Here is a 19535-nt window from a genome sequence, read left to right on the forward strand (position 1 = left end):
ACTTGATAGACCAGTAATTTCCATCGAAGCCTTGTATGCTGTATTGATGTCAAACCGAATTAGATTCTTCGAATTCATTCATACATAATCGTTTAATATTAAACTATGAAAAAATGACATTATCCATTTTCATCTTGTAATATATTTATTAACAATGTTTACAAGTGTTCATTCGCGTTACTCACGCGAATGCCCCTACAGTCTATAATTATAACTCGAAACTGTCTTCTAGACAAATATTAATCCGAGTGCTCTAGAAATTTAGAATTATATACACGGGGAAACACACACAGAGTATACTCGCAGCTACACTGTGAAATCATTTCGTGAATCGAATTCCACAGAAAACATATTCGTAGAAATGACGTCGTTCCTTCGACGGGATATAATTGTCGCGTGACAGTGTAACGAGTTTAGGAATAGCTCGCAATTCTCTTTAAATTCTTTCCCTCTATGATAGTCACTCTCGTTTGAAGAAATAAAATGATAATAAATCGTAGAAAACGTGCAGCATATACGCAAATTATGCAGTCTCTTTACAGTAATCCTAAGAAGGGTAAAGACTAAAAAATTGTTTAGTATTCTAAGGTATGAAAATTGTACCTGTTTCTTTGTGGAAATTAAATGTTATCGTACTTTGCTCTTTACAAACATATACAGAAGTCTTTATTACATAATTTCGGATAAAATATACAGTTCACAATGAAGATTCTACACGAACGTGACGATATTGCATCATTTAAAATCTTTTCGAGTTCCTTCTTGGCTGAATTTAACACGTTCATGACGAAATGCATGTAAAATACCTTAGAATATAAACGAAACACGTACGAAACTCACGGTGTTTGCGAGGAAAGGAATTTATTGCGCGTACAAATCTTTGTTTTCGCTTAGTCTTATAAAACTTCCATTGAAAACTGGGACACCTGAAAGTGCTCCTTAAGAGTTTCTCTGTTGCTTGTTACACGGTATACAAAATACTTTCCTGAAATTGAAGCTAGATATCAATATCATCGTTCGTTATCCTTTTCAGCCAGTCGTCCCGACTCGCATGTCTTCTTTTATTTAAATTCGCACGTCTAAGGAATCGTTAAGTTATCGATCTTCCTCTTCGTTTCTTTACACAGTTTAAAATTCACAGACGCGGATAACATCGTACATTAACAGGTTCGAAGTTCGCCTAGCTACATTTAACTAAAATTACGCATCAAATCACAGTTCACGTTTTGTGGCACCCTCCTATAAAAATTCCCCCTAACGAGTGGAAAATTCCTCCTCGCTTTCGTATCGATCAATCACGAAGTTCAGCCAAACGTACGTTTGCACATTTTCTCGCTCGAATAAAAGCAGTTATATACAATAAAACTAATTATACGATTAAAATGCTGGCTCAATAAAAGCATTAAACACGTGTGTCTATAGATATAAAAGAAGAAAATGATCTTGATGGGGTGCCCAGGTAAATTCTACGATTTCAAATTTTCTTGCCTAAACCGTTTGTGTACTTCTCATTTACTAATTAAAATCACGTAATGAGGTAACAGAGCCGAGGAGAAATTAAATGTTAAAAAAACGAACTTTCTCAGGTATCTGGGTGCCCCATACATTTAATCATTTTCGTCATTTTGCGTTACTAACGCACAATGAATTGAAAAATAAAAAATAAAAGAAAGTAGAAAAAGATTGGAAACGCGCGAAGTGCAGTCGAATTTTGATAGTCGTGATATGTGGGCGTCGTACAACGAGCAATCAGACACTTGACGTTCCTGACGAAGCAATAGCGTCACTGCAGCTCGGCCAGTCATCTAGTTTTCTTTTTTTTAATTTGCCTAGTTTGTCGTGAAAAATATGTACCGGATTACATAAATCCCTGCTACTTCTCTACAAATCGTAACACGAAAGTCGTGAGGCTTCTTCCGAATCACCTACAGCAGAAGCAGCTGCTCCGTCTCACGACGTTCCGTCGATTATGTCAGTGCTCATTAGCAGAACGCCTCGTTAAAAAGGAAACACTGAAACACTAAGAACGATTGTAATGCAGACACCAAATATCAGTTTTTAGTAGACATTTAAGTATGATGGAAAGAATGCGTGAACTCATTTTAACATTTTGCAAATAAAATCGCACTGCTCGCCTACAAGTCGTGAGATTGTATTCTAAATTACAGGAGAATAAATAAATAATAATAATTTACACGAGAAAAGAATGAAAGCCACAGTTGAGAAGCGCGAAAAGAAATTGTCTAGAAAAACTTCCATAGAAGTTTTCCATAGAAGATAAATTGCACATCAAAATTATATTTCCACTTGAGTTCAGAATTGCATTTGCGCTTTTCTTCAATGATAATATCTCTTATAGAAGTTCTTATGAAAGTATAAATAATAATGATACAAATTTGCAACAGTGTAACAATGGTTTAAACCTCCGGATGATATAAAGGTCAGAGAATCAACAAAAATGGTCCTGTCATATTTTTCTCTCGCGCTCTTCAAACGTCGAAGCTGCGTATATATACTTACTTCTCCTCTCTTTGGTCCATAGACAAGGAATTTTACTAGCAATGGCTAATCTCCTTTCCACGTGGGAGTTTGTGCCCTTGGTCGTGGCTCATACGTAGTTGCCTCGTGGCCATTCCACCACCGCAATGACTGCTCCAGTCGGTAGTTGATACTTGAGTTCGATAAAACTTGGAGGAAGTCTTGTTGAAGATTGGTAACAGCTCGTTGGCCTCGTTCGACAATGCCTGTCGATCGGAACGTCGATTCGATACATGAAGAACAAGACAATATTATATCACGTTATGAAATTACAATACACGGTCCTTACCTTAAGGTATATAATAGCATCGGTACCATAACCATCGCAACTTTGCAGCACAAGATCACCGTGGAAATATCTAGCGTATAATCGTGATACTGGAAGACCGTAGCCGTATCCAGCAAGTGGAACGGTGTGAGCATCGGTTCTGGTTGGCTTAGGCGCTGTACTGTACATGTACTTGAACAAATGGTCCATTTGCGAGCGTGGAATACCACCACCTTTGTCAGACATCTACAAGAATTTTCCATGTAATGTAATTAGACCGCGGACATTTATGCAAGCTTATATTTTTACCAAGATAATTAAAAATTTGGAACCTGGGTGGAAAATTGTTTTATCTATTAAACGTTATATAACGTCTACTATACTTTGGATATTTTATATATTTCAATTAATTAAGTAATTAACCCATTAGGAATTAATATCGCGATAGTGCAACATTTCATTCGCGATTCGTTTCTTCGATCGATCTACATTATCGAATTCTGCTTTTTAAAATTGTGACTATAGAAGGGAATTGTAAGAATTGAATTTCTACTTTCTTCACTGCTTCTTACACCCAGATCTTACGATTGTTTCCACATTTTGATGATATTCTATATAGTTAACACGCTCTGATTGCGAGCATGTTTCGTATCGAATATCTGACACACCGATATTCGATATCAATGTTGGCGAAACGTCTGACTCAATTTCCACGCAGACTGTGTTTATTGATAGATTCGATTATCGTAATTCACGCGTCGGTCTGACTACATGCTCTAACTGCTACAATTGTTTGCAAAATTGAAAAATGATTCGTAAATCGTACTTTGACGCAAATATCTTCTTCACCGCGGGACACGATCACTTCTATCGCCGGGTACTCCTCGCTAGAGCTATGATGCTCCATAATAGCTCGCATGCTGTTCTTGAAAAGTTCGAACAGCATATGGAACAAATGGCTCGGTACGTAAACTATTCTAATTTGACTACATCGTTCCAGCTCTGAAAAGAAAAAATAAAAAAAAAATAACGAACAGTAAAACAACAAATTCTTTCATAGAAGGATTCTCCTTTTATCGTTCTTTCTATGTCACTGTCTATATAAAAAACGCGATAATAATTGCCACATTGAAAGCTTCTCATTATTATATATCTTTCGTCTGTTCTACGTACATCATCTTTGATCGCAAAGTTCAAAGGTTTCACTGTGGCAACTCTATAAACTATACCTACTATAAAAAATTGATGATGTTATACTACTTACTAGCAATACTCTAGTACAATCAACATTTTTCAAACTTGCCGTTATGTTGCTGGACTATCAATTCCGGACTAGCCAGATAATATTGATCGCACAGCAATCTCGCTTTGTCATACGCGTCTCTCACAACGCTGATAATCTCGCAAGACGGGTCTATGGATCCCACGTGTGTACTATGCCCATTCAATTCGCTGCCAAACAGAAGAGCTGCAACAGAAGATATGCTTCTTTCAACAACCATACCGGTAATATCTCCAAGTACGTTAGATAATACACGAAGATTGCAGGGAAAGAACATGGCAAGACACGTTCCCTTTTTTTTTTTTTTTTTTTTTTTTACACAGAAGCAGTTTTAAATTGTCTTTTCACTCGTTTTCAGAACTAAGCACATGTTTTCTCGCTCCCTTAAAAATGATCAAATCGTCTTAACAATTATACCTTTGGCATCTGCAAAACTCCAACCTAACAGATATTTTTTAGACATTTTCATCTTCGAACGTAATCTAAATTATTTTCAATTTTGTCGTATTAAAATTCACCTGTTTAACCGCAAAGTGACCATCGTGTCTTTCTTCTATAATTCACACGAAATGCACCGATAAACTTACTGTGTTGATTGATGAGCATACGAATGGAGATTCGTGACATTAGAAATCTGTCCAAGAAATACTGGATGTTGTTCTCCGTTTGAACGTCAACGTCGTGGGCTTCTTTCAATTCCAGCACACCCTGCGCCATCGTCTCGACGATATCCTTGTGTCTGTTGCGGATTTTAACCAAAGTCTGACAGAATCTATAAGGCAGAAGCGAACTTAATTTAACCATATTTTACTTATGTCCGCGTGAAAGAAAATATTGATTGTTTTATCGAAACTGGACACGAAGAGCGTTATCTTTATACGAGATATCGTAACGAACGAATTGAAAGTAAATCCCTCGAGAGATTTTTCTAACGTTGAAGACTCACTTGTCTAAAGTGGTCTCGTTCACTTCAACCTTCTCGAAGTGCATGATATCTTCAAACGAAGTGGCATACAAGTTATTAACTATACCCATACTAGGCATTTTCAATAAATTCTCTGGTAGCAAATGGATCTCTTTCATAATATTGGCCAATCGGACAGGTAGCTCCTTCCTTAAGAATATAAAAGACTTCCTCTCACAGGCACTTAGACCTGAAACGTTCAACATTTTCTATAATTAGAAATTCAATAATGAATCACTTATTCCTTTGCTTTTTTTTTCTTTTTAATTATTCTGCAAATATATTTTGTTATTGCCATGTTTGCCTGTCTCGTGATCGGTAGACCAGGCTCTAAGAGATAATCGTACAAAAAATCCGCGATAATGACTTGGTATGAAATCTTTATCAAAACGAAACGTTTTGGAGTTGTTTTGATGCATCGAAGAAAGGCGGAACGATGAACTCTGTAAACAGAGTCTCGTTGCGTAAGCTCGATTGCTTTATAGGAAAGGAAGAACAATTTCATGGAAAACGTAGCTTATTTCGTGGCAACGACGATACGCGATATCTTGCAATGCGTTTGTCTTATTTGCGTCAGTCGAGAAGTTCGCGTTAATTTTTCTCTCTTTCTTTTTGCTTTTGCGTTTCGAGACATTTTGGTAAATATCATAAATTGTCGTGGCATATAAAAATAATTGAAACATCCTCGTCGGCGGAACAAAGATCAATATATGTCTAGAAACTTAGATTAGAAAATAATGCGTCGCGTTTGTAGAGAAAATTTATTTCTTCTCATTTAATCTCTTATGTTTCGATAAATCTCGTGTATTTACGAAATATGTGAAAATGGTTGTAATATGGATTCTTCATTGATGAAACGGAAATCATTTAGAGTGTTAAATTATCATAGATTAGAAAGGTATGCGGTCGAGTCATTGGAAAAAGCATTTTGTAGTAGTATCGAGTTTTAGGAAGCTATAAGTAGGTCGTAGATCAACCTTCCTACATACATATATTATACTTGCTTACGTGTATGCGTTTCCTTGCTACTTCGATCGTGTGGGCACGAGCCTGGCAAAATTGATACGTTTTATCAATTCTGGCAAGGCGTTGGCCTCATATCGCCATGGAACAGACGCTTTTCATATTCCAGTTACGTGCACGTCTCTTGGAAAATTTGATTTATCGGTTGATCGATAGAATATAATTTTAACCAAACTTGTTGTTTATAATAGTCGTGATGGTAAAAACAGAGATTCTCGACTACAACCAAAAATAACATCTTTACACACGATTTAAGGAGTGGTCGATCGATAGCGATTGTTTCAAAGAAATCGACTTATTGCGCCGTGTATTATCTGTGAAACGTCATTCAATCGATCGTATTGTTTACGTAGCTTGTAGACTTAGTAACCTAAATAACAAATGTGTATCAGTATTGATAATACTAATTCCACGTCTAATTGTATACATTGCATCAAGTACAATAAGGCTGTGCTTGAGTTTCTCTTCGCAGCCGAGCCGCAATTGTTTAATTATTTAATTTTCAATTAAAGCGGCGCTGCTTAATCACCATGGCGTTGAGTTGACGAAGAGTAATTCAGAATACGGAAGAAAGAGACTGAGATACGTCTGGGTAAATTTGTTTAGCCGAAGCAACGGCTTTAATGGATTCCAAAAGTATCTTTAGGTTAAAAGTGGCTGACATTTACTCCTGCAGGTATTGACTCTGATGAATAAACCGTGGATTTTTATATATTTCTGGGTTTCAAAGGGCAAATATGCACATAAGAAGGTACACGGCTTCTTTCGTAATATGCAAAAATGCATAAATTATTCAAAGTATCGTGCTCTATCTAATATTTTATAGATAAAAGAATTCTCTGTGCATTCGGTAAAGTGTACCGACAGACGAGATTGTGTTTTACTGTCTCCCCTGTTTGATCAAGAATATAAATATTTGTGATAAAGTAGTGGTCGGTTAACAGAGGTAGGATTTGACCAGCATTTACGTCATCCGCGATATCGCATTTCCATCGAACAATAACTTGATCTCATTGCTCAATTGGATTAAATTTGTCTCGTATTCGTTGAGTGATTTTACTAGATTGCATATATATACATCACGTATAATAGTAAGTTTCATAATCGGCGCACAAGATTGTTCGATCTGTCAACGATATTAGAATTTTAACCAGAAATTTCTATTATTACAAATGAAAATTTAATAGAAATAAGTTATTTGCCAGGTTTATAATACTTTCACATGCTCGTAGATTCTATGTCAGAATATGGATAGATTCTCCCAGTATTTGAATAATTCCTTTCCTTTTTCCTTTTAAAAATTCTTCAAATTTTAAAACCTGAGTTTTGACTATCAGCAAGGTTAGTCGATAATAAGAGCATTTCTATTGAAATTTTTCAAATGTCAGGTTTTCCATTACAGGAAATTGCATTTCTTTCTAATTGGATAGATCGGTGAGCAGCTGATATACTGGCAAGATAACAAATTGCCGTGAAATCACCTATTGGTTTTATCAGCACCGAGCAGGTTGAACAAGATAGAGGATATTTTTTTATGAGAGTTCTCTATGATCGAAATTGGTCAAAACAAACTGGTTTTCGTTGAGTTATCTGTTCACGCAAAAATCCGCGGAATGAACCATAAAATCGTCCCTTTCGATATCTATATCAGTATCATTATCATTTAATTGTAACATCAAATAACATTTAAGCTGTACAATACCTCGTGGAGATTATTCTTAAATCAATTACTAGGAATATTACGTTTTATTGCTTTCGTGGATTAATTAAGAAACATTATCGAAAAGGGATTAGCAGGATTATGATATACAGACAAAATAATTTTTCATTCATTACTTTTATGAAACTGTTATTTATCTTACAAACGTGAAAGGAATAAAATTTGTTAAGAGCCTCGTAAGCTAGTTATAACGTTCATACAGAGGACGAAAGGTTTCTTTGTAAATTGTATCTTGTTCATTACATTTACATAAATATAAATTTGCATAAATATCAGGATATTCCACGTTATCTAACAAATATAAATTCAACAGTAGCTAATGTTAAAAGAAAAGCTAGAACCGAAACTTACTCAACGCAATTTATTACTCGGTTAATTATTTTGTTTTATATGCCTTTCCCAGAAAATTCCTTAAATTGAGTTTCCATAAATATCGAGAAACGATGTGTTGCGTCTTTTAAGAATAACAATTTTCAAACATTGCAAGTACTCGCTTGTTCGGCAATATTATCTTTCTCTTTCCGGTTCATGTGTCTGCGATGTTGAAAAACTTTCCAATTATCAACCTCTTTCGCGTTTTTTTCTTTTTTAATATGAGATCGCATTAATTAGGAAAGAACCAGACGATCGTAAAAAACCTTCTGCCAGACAAAACACGTGAATCGTAGTTAGAAAAAATAATCTCTACGTGTTTTGGTAAAAGTACTTTCTTCGAGACTCGTTCAGTTCCAGATAAACAAAGAATGCTGGAAGTTTCATTCAACCGATAACGCGACCCAGACAAAGGAGAAAAAACGTGCCTAATTGATACAATATTGCGAAATCGGATCGACATGTTTTGAAAGCAAACAGAACGTGAACAACAACGCGAAAGAATGGAGATTGTTTACATATTTCGCGCGATTATATATTTCGCAGACGGACTCTGTACTTCTTGTGCATGTTCTTATGCATGTCATTAACGAAACAGCGCTTCACCTTGCGTACAGAGGTGCACAGTCCATTGGCCGATTTGCCAAGGAGTTCATCGCGATTGTTCGCAAGGTCAGACACCGCATCGAACTGCAGCGAAGCATGCAATGTCTCTCAATGGATCGTTCTCTGTACATTCGAGAACGTCATACGTTTTCTATAGCAGTTCAATCGAATCATTGAGAACCTGCACGGACATTTTAAAGGAAAGAAGACGACAAGTGCAGCTGCATAATACAGAAATGACAATGGTGATTCTACGATTGACGGCGTTCCTTATTTCAAATGTCAATGTGATCGATTCTCTTTGCTTGGTAGCTAATTCATAAATGAAACCTATCGAATAAGTTACCGTTCAAGGAGCAAACCTAATCAGTAGACTGCAAGCATATTCATGTAACAGGCCGTAATAAACTTCGACAAACGATAAAAAAAGAATGAAATACGACCATTTGTTAAGTTCTTAACGAACAGTATGCCATAATCCAATGCACGTGACACAATTCTTCCTTGAGTGAAAAGTGAATTAACTTCTGTTCGACAGCGAACAGCTTGACCCATATGCGCCGTATCATTGAGAATCTTTAGCGAATTGAAGAACAGGTAACGAAGAAGCGAATGAAGCTTAACCCAGTCGCCTGGAGTAAATCGCGTAATTAGTAGCTTTGATCAAATGAGAGTGCGATGGATTCTCAAGCTTCCAAAGGAGTCTTTTATTTCACGGAGCTCTGCGAGAATTAAAAGGATTATATTCAATTATCGTTTCTTTTAATAGAACCGCATTGCTTTATCGAATACGGAAATATTGCGCGAAAGTATTTCTATAATTTTTTACCTCGTGATTACCAGATGATACAACGCTCGTTTTAAAAGTATATCAAGCTCTGTCCTCGATTCATAAACTATGGATGTTTATTCATTTATGAAAAAGTTAAGATTCCAGAAATATAAGGATGTACGCAGTAAAGTGTTGAAAACGTACGCAGCACATATTTTGCAGAGACATATTTCATGCACAGTTTATATTTAGTATTCGTTACGATATTTAGATAAAATAAATCATTATTTGTGTACTATTTCTTTAACTACATCCTTATCATAACGATACGCATTTTCATAAGAAATGCTATTAATATCTATCTTCTATCGATAAGGTTCTCCTATTTTGATTCCAATGAAGTAGATCCCGATGTACCAGGCTAGACACACGAGATTCCCTCCAGAACTTAATATCTCGCATCGTCCCGTGTCTTTTCCGTATCTCTGATTACATTTGCCAATTTTCTACGATTATTATTAGAAAAATGAATCTGTCTATTGATTTACTGTGATATTAATTACTTTATTGACTACCTATAAAAATCGATCGCGCGAGTGTTTACTTTTTTAAAGAGTATTTCTATTTGCTAAAAGCCAAAAAGAAGATATGATATAGCGTACTAACTAATTTTCCAATTTTCAGATAATCTTTAAAGGCTTTTAGCGTTAGAGATATAATATAAAAGTTACATTGACATTTACAAAAGAGCATATATACATGTGTATGACTTTTACACAGAAGCAATAACGCAGTATGTGATACAGGCAATGATAAACGTAAATGATGACGCATCGTGGCCATGTTTCAATATAACACGTTGCTACAAAGTCTCTCTGTCCAGACTCGTACGCATCGATCCGCCTTTCTAATAATTTTATTTACATTCGTTCATTGTTTTTCCGAGTATCAGAACGAAGCAACGGGATATCGAGAAACAGACATTCCCGATGAAAAGAGCCAGCTTTCAAACCAATCGCACTGACGCCCTTCATCCGAGGAACATGAATTGAATCGCTGTAAATCATTCAGCCTACAAACGAAGATAGAAACGATTTTCTCCACCCGTTATCTATCTGCGGACCGATATTTCCATTTCCGCGGAGAACGAATTTGCACATGTACTCTAATTCACGAAGTCATTCGAACGCTTCGGATTTACCGTATTGAGACGCGACTGTCATAATTATATCGGTAAAAATAGCCAGTCTACAGGTGTATGTGTAATATATTTAATCAAAAATAACTTCATTAAATATCTTATATTTTCCACGTATAGTTTCAGATTTGTTTCAAGAATTTTACTGATAGGATACGAATAGTGTACAAAAATATTGATATAATATATTTTTTGCATATTTTATAGACTGTTGAAATATTATTGAACTTATACTGAGTATTGTATCCGAAAAGTGCAGTAAATTACTAATTATACAAAAATAGATAAAATACCGAAAGTATTAAAATTTCACTGAAATATAAATTTGCTTACAAACTCGTCGTCTAATCATGATACTGCGGTTATTTTTCGCATAACATATGTACACACAATATATTCATGGAATCTTTTTATCCGTTTTCGAATAATTTCGTGAGTCATTGTAGTTATGGTAGAAAACTCGTTTCATTTCAGATAATTGGCCGTTTAATGTCCACAGGATAAAACTGAACAGGAAACGTTACATAAGATAGAAAACGAGCTTGCAACGTGCTGCTGAACACGCTTCGAGAACGTAATTATTGTTGATTAACAGCATTAACTCTGATGTTAACACTACACACACGCCTTATGTAACACGAGAAAGATGAAATTAAACGTTCTCGCCTTTATTGGAAAACTCGATGTGACGAAGTGGAAAATGACTTTGCGACCAGGAGGTCGAGGTTCAAACGACGACAACGAATATATGTATAGACATCGATCGATCGATCCTGTGGGGATCGAGCATTAGAATTAAAAGACGCAAGCTTTTTCAATTCAAAGAAACAACTACCATTATAAACTTGTTAACTGGCTTCAGAAACAGTATCTACGTCATATATCGACTGTTTGTGCTATTTTAAATCAATTTCCTTCGGCGACTCGAAGTTCTCATTTTCGTTCTAATCTTCTTCCAATTATCTTGATTCTCGACTTTCAAGATATCCCAAGAGTCACATTATGCCGGATTTAACAAATATACGCGAAGCCTGTTTATAAATACATCCGTACATTCGATTTAGGACGTTGCTTCATTATTTTATTATTTGAAATCAGATTTAGTCACTTGTTTATTTATTCTGATTCCGTGACAGTAGATGCTTTATTCCGGTCTAGTTTACTTCACGAATCGAACGAGGTAGATACTTTCGTAAAAATAGATTTATTTCCGGCGGACGTTATAGGCCAGTATCGTATAACGGCGACGCATTAATAAAATTGGAGGACGCGAAGTAGCGTCCGATTTATGTACACGCGAGAGTGTAAGGAACATTTTCTCGATGATGATGAAAGTGCAAACATGATAAAAAGTGGCCTACGAGAAAGCTATCTTATCCATCCCAACGCATATGTTAATCCCGATGAACTTGACCATCGATGGTTACCGAAATTTCATCGACAAAGACCTTCAAGAATATTTGATAATTCCCTCGAGTTGCTCAAACTATCGCAGGGAAAATAGAAACGTACAGGTTTCTTTTTCATCTGGAAAATCACGTGTTACGAAATATTTTTAGGACGATCGACAAAACTGATTTCGATGGTTCTACGAAAGTCGACAGCTTGAACGGTCGCTTAATGTGGAACTCGCAAAGCCTATATCGTTTTCATGTTCTCGAATACCAAAGGTTGCGTCGCTTCTTTTCGCAAAATATCGCCGAGTATTTCATGCCTGCTGATAACTCCAAGCGAAATAAAAATTTATCGAAAAAATTTTAATTGCCAATTACGCGTTGCGTCACGTTGTAACATGCCATGATATCTGATACTTACGTGTAAACAATCCACGTGTCGAGGGATTATATAAGCATAATGGATAAATCGTTGTTTGGTAACAACAGAGAAAGTTTGTCTTATCGTCGAAAAATAAATAAAAAAAATCTCTCCGTATTCTTTTCATTGTATGTATGTGGAAATACATTTCTGTCATATAAGGTTGCATAGAAATATATCTTCTATTACTTTTATATTTTTTTTTTTCAAGTAATAATTTGAAATTGAAATTGATGGATGTTTCTAAGTAGTCCGGAAGAGAGAAAACACCTATTTTCTCAAGGCTAGACGTCCGTTTAATAGTCGGATTTCAAGGAATGGATGAACGATACTTTTACCAGTGCAAACCAGTCTCGGAGTAAAAACTCGGCCAGACTGCAGTCCCAGTTACTCCTCCCGCGGAGAACTTGGAGCATTGGAACTGGAAGCATTCTAATCATTTTTTCGAGCGATGCATCTCCCATATGGGAATTGTGAGTGCAATGGTTCACCATTGTATGTAAATTAACAAGTGTCTCGTAATTTTCCGCTCGTTTCAAAACAATTGTCTACTTCAACTCACGATATTTACCAGCAATCTAACGTGAACACATTTGCAACTTGAATTTAACCTGTTGATCGAGTCGCTTATTAACGAGAAATTACTACAGCGATAGAACTGAACTTAACACGTAACGTTGATACTTAATAATGACAAATTAATTTCCGTCAAGTCCATTTTAATTCTTGCGAATGTAAAATATTGGTCAAAAAGAAGAAACAACAAAAAAATGGATTTCAATTGCGATATGTTGAAAGGAAAATTTTTTAATTACATTATTACTTAATTTGATATATTTGATTCAAAAAATTTTTAATATTTTCATTCAATGTATTCTTGTCTCCTAATTTTACATCTCAGTAACGTCCTACGTAACTCATATTTTCTTGTTAGCAAAGAAACAATTACCGAGGAATTTATTAGCTTAATTTCAACGAATTGGAAGTAAATTATTCAGCAAATCAACGAGAAAAATACTATTGTTGGTAGGAAAACAATTGTTACTCATCGGCTATCGGTATTTTTTTACTGTACGTGTTGTACGTGTTAAGCACTGTCCCATAGGTAGTTCTAGAACGGTCGACGAGCATCTATGATCGGTCAGAGGAAGCAGCTGTTTAGTTTTAAAAGTTTCAATCTCAATGTGCAACAGTAGGCACGTAGATACACGCGCTTCATAGGGCAACGCGCATCCCGTGACTTACGCCGGCTGCATACATACAGAAAACACGTTCGCTAAATGAATTAGATAACGCTTGGTAAATGTCGAATTAATGTCAATTTATTTTACGGGCAATTAGCAACAAGAAAGGAATACCGCGAATTTACAACGTTGGGCAATCAACGTCTCGATTCGAGTGAAAGGAACCAAAAGCACGACGAATAAATTGAAAATATTATGAAATCGAAGCAACTTGTTATTGCTTTAGATGGAGGCCGTCGATAACAGAAATTCTTGCTACGTGTTTGGCGTTCATAACGTTTAACCATTGCTGTTCTACAGAACAAAAAGATCGATAGAAAGGCAAATATCAAGTGGTAACGTAGGAAATGTTGAATTTTTAATAACTCTCACTTTACAGAATCCTAAAAGGAATGCATTTATGCACGCTTATATGAATAAACAAAAGAGCTATATTATGAAAGAGAAAATTCTCAGCTTGAAAATTTACCAAAGGAAAAAGAATGGATACCAACGAGAACGAATATTTTATATGTTACGATTTAAACTCGTGGTAAAAATCTTTTACACGTCGTTGTATATTTTAAAATGTATCCTTATTTCGGTCCATTATTTAGTCAAGAATAATAGTAGTAATATTTATTAAATTTCTTCCTCACAGCCGAAAAATTGTGTATCCTCTTTTGCACCATATCGTTAATGGGTCTACATTATTATTTACTCAAGAGTACAAATGGTAGCAGCAGGCAAATAGTGGACAGAAAATAAGAGTGTGATTAAAATTACAAATAATTTCTGGAAAGTCGATTTTCAGAGACCACGACTTAACACTCCGCTTGCAACCTTATTTTTACTTACGTCAATTGCAAACTGGGTCGTTTAAGTACACGCAGGTTTCGTTAGGTTTTTGTATTTCTATATCTATGATCATCCAACAGCTTTTGCCGCAACATGTTACCTTAATTATTTTAAACACAGTAAAATTGAAACAAAGATATGAAGAAAATGAAAAATTACTTAAAATTGCTGGTGAAAAACGATACGATATGCAGATGGAAGATTGACGAAGTCCTCAAGCTCTCGCAAACTTTCTTCGTGGCATATTCTCAAGTTTGAAACAAAGAGCATGACCCTATTGTTAAATTAAAAACTTCGGCATCGAATAAAGTCGACAGAAGAAAGAGACGATAAGTAATTTCCAAGTTCGATAATCAATTTCATATTATTAAGTAACTAAATATATATCTTTGCATCTTGTTGCACATTTCATAATAATACCAGATATATCCTTAACTGTTGGCAAAATTTCATAGCTTCATCGCTTATTTACAAGAGTTATTATATCTTTCAACGTGTAAACAATTATAATGACAAGCTTTCGGGAAATTTGTATGGAATTACGAACAATTTCCGGGTAAAAAATAGTAACAGGGTTGGTCTACGTGAAAATTGCGCTGGCGCGAATTTAAAGCGGAATGTATTGAAAGTTCAAATTCCAAAGGTTTTCGCGCCCACGTTGATCGAATGACGTGAAAAAGTGGCAGAATTCCAGCGTTCCATTCGTACTACCAATGTATACGTTACTCTATTTTCGTGAAAGTCACCAGAAACCATTGACAGTGGCCGAATTCGATGTAAGAATTGGAAGTTAATTGGTCAACTTTGACTTTTCGTAGAATGCAACCTGTTCAAAATCCACAATCGACGATCTACGGCGTAGACACGTTACGAAATCATCAAGATACTATGCTTTATCCTCTTTTTAATTTTGTATAAATGCAATTTGTTATCCTCTTTTTAATTTTGTATAAATGCAATTTGTTATTAATTCGTTCATTAATTTGCACATCTTGAATAAATTAAATATATATATATATATATATATATATATATATATATATATATATATATATATATATATAGTTATAGTTGTCGTTTGCGAATAGTGTACAAAATGCGAAATACAAGCACAATAACTAGTTTGTTCGTGCCATTGATGATAATTTGAGGAATTACAACGCGTTATTCATGGATCAAAAGACCCATAAATTGTTTGCCACGTCCTGAAAAGCGGCTTAAGCAGCTTCCACGTGAAAGAAGACACTCTGACAGAAAGTACCTCTGTTTAGAGTACCACTTTGCTATACAGTAGAGTTAAAGCGATCTATGTGAACCAGATTCGCCAAGGTCTGATCTTAGCGCAACACTCAAAAGGCAAACACCGCGACAATATTTATTCTGACTGAAGATTCCCGTTATCAGCGAGTCAGGGTTTAATTTTTATTCGATATTGGCCAAACTTATTTTCATCAGAAAACGATAGATACGAGCAGGCGCGTGACTGAATATGCGAATAAAAAAACAACGAATTCATATCCGTTAATTCCAGACTGTAGACAGTGCGGATAAAAAGCGAAACAGGATGTTATTGCGCCTCGTGACTCGTGCCATTGGCATTATTTATCAGCCGCGTAATCAACTTAACAAACAAAACGCTGCATAGAATTCTTGATAATAATGTAGCTAAATTGCTCGCCGCGTGAAACCGCTTGAGTCCTGATCTCTGTTTTGAAAATCAAGCGTCGTTACTAATTTTAAACAAACCAAAACGTTTGTGATGACGATGGTACCGCAGCGAGCGTCAGAATGTATCAGCAATGTCAAGGAAAAATCCGACAACTTCTTAAAAAGTTACGGATCTCGTAACAATAGTTGCTTTTCTAGAAATATTTTCATTCGACAGTTAATTAAATATATTTTGCAATATAAATCATTGTTTATATCGATAATATTGTCTAAAATGTTTAGTTAGTTTAAAATGAAAGTTTATTTCTCGATACGAGTTCCTCAATTCGTGTAGATCGCACTTTTTCTCATTGTGTTGACATACATATGAATATGGTGACTGTACAGTTGTCGACTCATTAACAAGAACAGACAATAGCGTAATGTTGAAATACGAGGCACGCTCAACTCTGTGATGTCTGGCACGTCTGACAGTTCGACAACAAAGTTAATCGACAGACGAAATATATATATATATAAATATATAAATACAATGTTAACGAAATGAGGAAAGAATGCAATGACCATTAAGTTTGTTATTGTTGAGAAAGGTTTTTATTCTGAAAATAAACGCTGGCAAATGGAGACGAATTTGTTTGCGACGACGTTTGGAAGTTTTCATTTCTTTTCTTGTTTATTTATTCTTTGTAAAATATAACTTTTGGGTTGGAAATATAACAGGAATGGAAACGTTACAGTATTAATTTCAGGTTTTAAAACGATTATATCACATCTTTATTCTAAATAATCCTTATAAAGGTGCGTTTCTGTTTTGGTCTCTTGGTTTGGTCTAAAACGACTCTCCAGTCGATTCTCGCATCGATTTTACAATAATTCCGATCTCATAGATTATTGATAAATTATTATGAGTCTTGTGAACAGAAGTCCATTGTGTATTACTCGTCCATATTAAACAGATCCTTAACCATAATAAACCATGATATTACTTAAATTTTAACCTTCGACATTATATTTTACCAAGAATCTTATGTTTACAGATTTATGTGGTAGTTTCTAAGAAAATCTGTTCTATCCGAATCTTCTTTTCCATTAAGCCAGACATATAAAATTTAAAACAAGTGATTTCATATCTTATATAGAGATATAAATGGAAGAGTAATTGATAATTTTTTCATTTCTCAAACTCATAATTTTTTTAGTAATCTCGCTAATAAATGATGCAAGCTTAAATTCGTACGATTTTATGGGCTAATCTCAGTTTAATGCGACCTCGGTGACCAAATGATTACGATATTGGATTCACTGTGCTGAAATCGATATCGCATCAACTAATCAAAGATGCCGAATAATTCAAGAATCGAAGATATTAGGCGCGCTGAGATTAAGAAAACTGTTACGAATCTGACATTTGCACGAGTGCAGTGACATTTGGGGATCGATAAAACGAAAGCCGAGAGTGTAACATCATCTTAATGTCTGAATTTCTTTCGAAATTTCAAGCGTGCGATTTTCCTCGAATCTTTCGCGATGGAAGCTCCAATTTATTTTATTTTTAGAAATTCGTGGTACTCGTTAGATTGCTATGACGGAAATGCGTAAATATGGATTGTAAATGGCTTCTCTACTGAAAAATCTCGATTTTGTGTAACAATTTCGAGCCCTATTTTCTTACCGACCTTTAGATATCTGATATCAAAAGTATTAATATTTTTGATTCAATTTTATATGAAAAAAAAAAAACAAATTTGGGAAGATTACACGCAATAATCTTGTAGTAAGATATACGTACTTGACATTACTCTTTAAGTAATCGATCATTCAGCGCCGTAACTAACTCAAAACCTAATCGTCAAGGTTGTTGATCGAACAGGGGACGAATTTACGTTGCGATGACTACTTTGTTTACTCGTATGACTATTACATCATGTCACATTTTCAATTCTATACTTTGCTATAAGAGCATCGATCAGGTATAATTTAAATGACGCGGCTGAATTATTAGTCGCAACTAAACAGAAATGGCCTATTCGCGAAAGTATCAGTTTTTGTACTTAATTTTTGGTTTGCATCAAGCCACGAAAACAAAAGGTGCAGTAACGCCATCGCTGGCATTCAATCGTCGCTGTTGACTGAGAATATAAACTAGCTATGGGGACGATGCCCCGAGATCGTTACAAGATTTTACCGAAGCGACCCTGAAGATGATATCCCGTGCTCTATCGAGGTCGTTGTTCGATCGATTCCATTCTCGTCCCTTCTAACTAAACAACGACACGAGAAAACGAAAACAAAAAGCGAGGTGTAGGTAAAAGGAGATACAGTCTACTACGTCTCTCGACACTTGAGGCTCAGAATTGGATGAGGTGTGTAAAGTTGCCAATAAAGCGAGCTCCTCACACTCACCGAAATCGATGAACTGTTTTATCGAAAGCGGCGAGGGGTTGAATTGCGAGTAAAAATCCAGCATCTTGCTGATGTTCCCGAAACACTTTTGCGTGAGCTTCATCTCGTCGTACGTCGTAACACATGAACTTAATGAGCCGTCGACTTGGTTTTCCTTCGACTTTTTTCTCTCGAAATTCGAAAGCTTGTTCTGAGAATTTTTTGCTGTCGTTTAAAAGTCACGGGAATACTGTCACAATCTACCGCAGGCAGGTTGAACAGCGAGGCTTCTTTGAGTAGTACGCCGGTACGAGGATAGGAGACACCTCCGACCGCAATGGTTCGTGGCAAGACTAGACACGATTACTGGCGTTTCAAGAAAGGGATCCTCTATATGTTCGTTCCCGATCGCGCGACTGCGTACCCCTTACATGACTCCTATGAGGTGGAGAAAAGTGGGGCTGCCCGAGGCGCCACATTCAAAATATCCTTCTCCTTTGTCGTTTTCTTTATTTCGTGATTTTTCGGTCACGAAAAATTTCTTACGTAACGAATTTTATAATAATACACCTTTGGCAAAATCAATGATAAGAAATGAAAAATTGATAAAGATTATTAGACAAAAGATACAATTTTAGCGTGTGATGTCAGGTCAATAATAAAGATTTACGTAAATAAAAGCGTGAGTAGATATACGATTAATATTTCCGAATAGAATAACACGTCTGTGAATAGAAGTTGAAGAATTTGTATTAAGCTCATTGAATGAAAAACTCATTGAATGAAAACATTCTAAGGTATACCTTTTTAAAAATATAGAAATTCATTCTGCTTCAGTTTTCCTTA

General features: G+C 35.5%; 1 protein-coding gene across 3 annotated transcripts; it reads right to left on the reverse strand.

Annotated features, from left to right (window-relative positions):
• Positions 1-454: 454 nt before the first annotated feature.
• LOC117231720 (pyruvate dehydrogenase (acetyl-transferring) kinase, mitochondrial) lies at positions 455-19070 on the reverse strand. 3 transcript variants are annotated; one of them, XM_033490420.1, is made up of 8 exons: positions 18711-18813; positions 5035-5242; positions 4676-4878; positions 4110-4274; positions 3633-3808; positions 2828-3052; positions 2521-2744; positions 455-2020 (listed from the first exon to the last, which is right to left on the reverse strand). In XM_033490420.1, the coding sequence occupies exons 1-7, from the start codon at positions 18811-18813 to the stop codon at positions 2556-2558; spliced, it is 1269 nt and encodes a 422-aa protein (XP_033346311.1). In that variant the 3' UTR covers positions 455-2020; positions 2521-2555. The 3 variants fall into 3 exon arrangements, with proteins under 3 accessions (XP_033346311.1, XP_033346313.1, XP_033346312.1); XM_033490422.1 differs by lacking the exon at positions 5035-5242 and having other exon boundaries at positions 4676-4860; positions 18711-19069; XM_033490421.1 differs by lacking the exon at positions 455-2020 and having other exon boundaries at positions 2556-2744; positions 4676-4860; positions 18711-19070.
• Positions 19071-19535: the final 465 nt, after the last annotated feature.

This window comes from Bombus vosnesenskii, unplaced genomic scaffold (assembly GCF_011952255.1).
Source record: "Bombus vosnesenskii isolate JDL3184/JDL3185 unplaced genomic scaffold, Bvos_JDL3184-5_v1.1 scf7180000013273, whole genome shotgun sequence".
Lineage (NCBI taxonomy): Eukaryota > Metazoa > Arthropoda > Insecta > Hymenoptera > Apidae > Bombus > Bombus vosnesenskii.

Coding starts and splice junctions, on each gene's coding strand:
- LOC117231720 (XM_033490420.1), bottom strand. CDS start 18,813: ATGAAGCTCACGCAAAAGTGTTTCGGGAACATCAGCAAGATGCTGGAT. Junction 4,275..4,675: donor TATGCTCATCAATCAACACA/GTAAGTTTATCG, acceptor CTTCTGTTGCAG/CTCTTCTGTTTGGCAGCGAA. Junction 3,053..3,632: donor AAGAAGATATTTGCGTCAAA/GTACGATTTACG, acceptor AAATTCTTGTAG/ATGTCTGACAAAGGTGGTGG.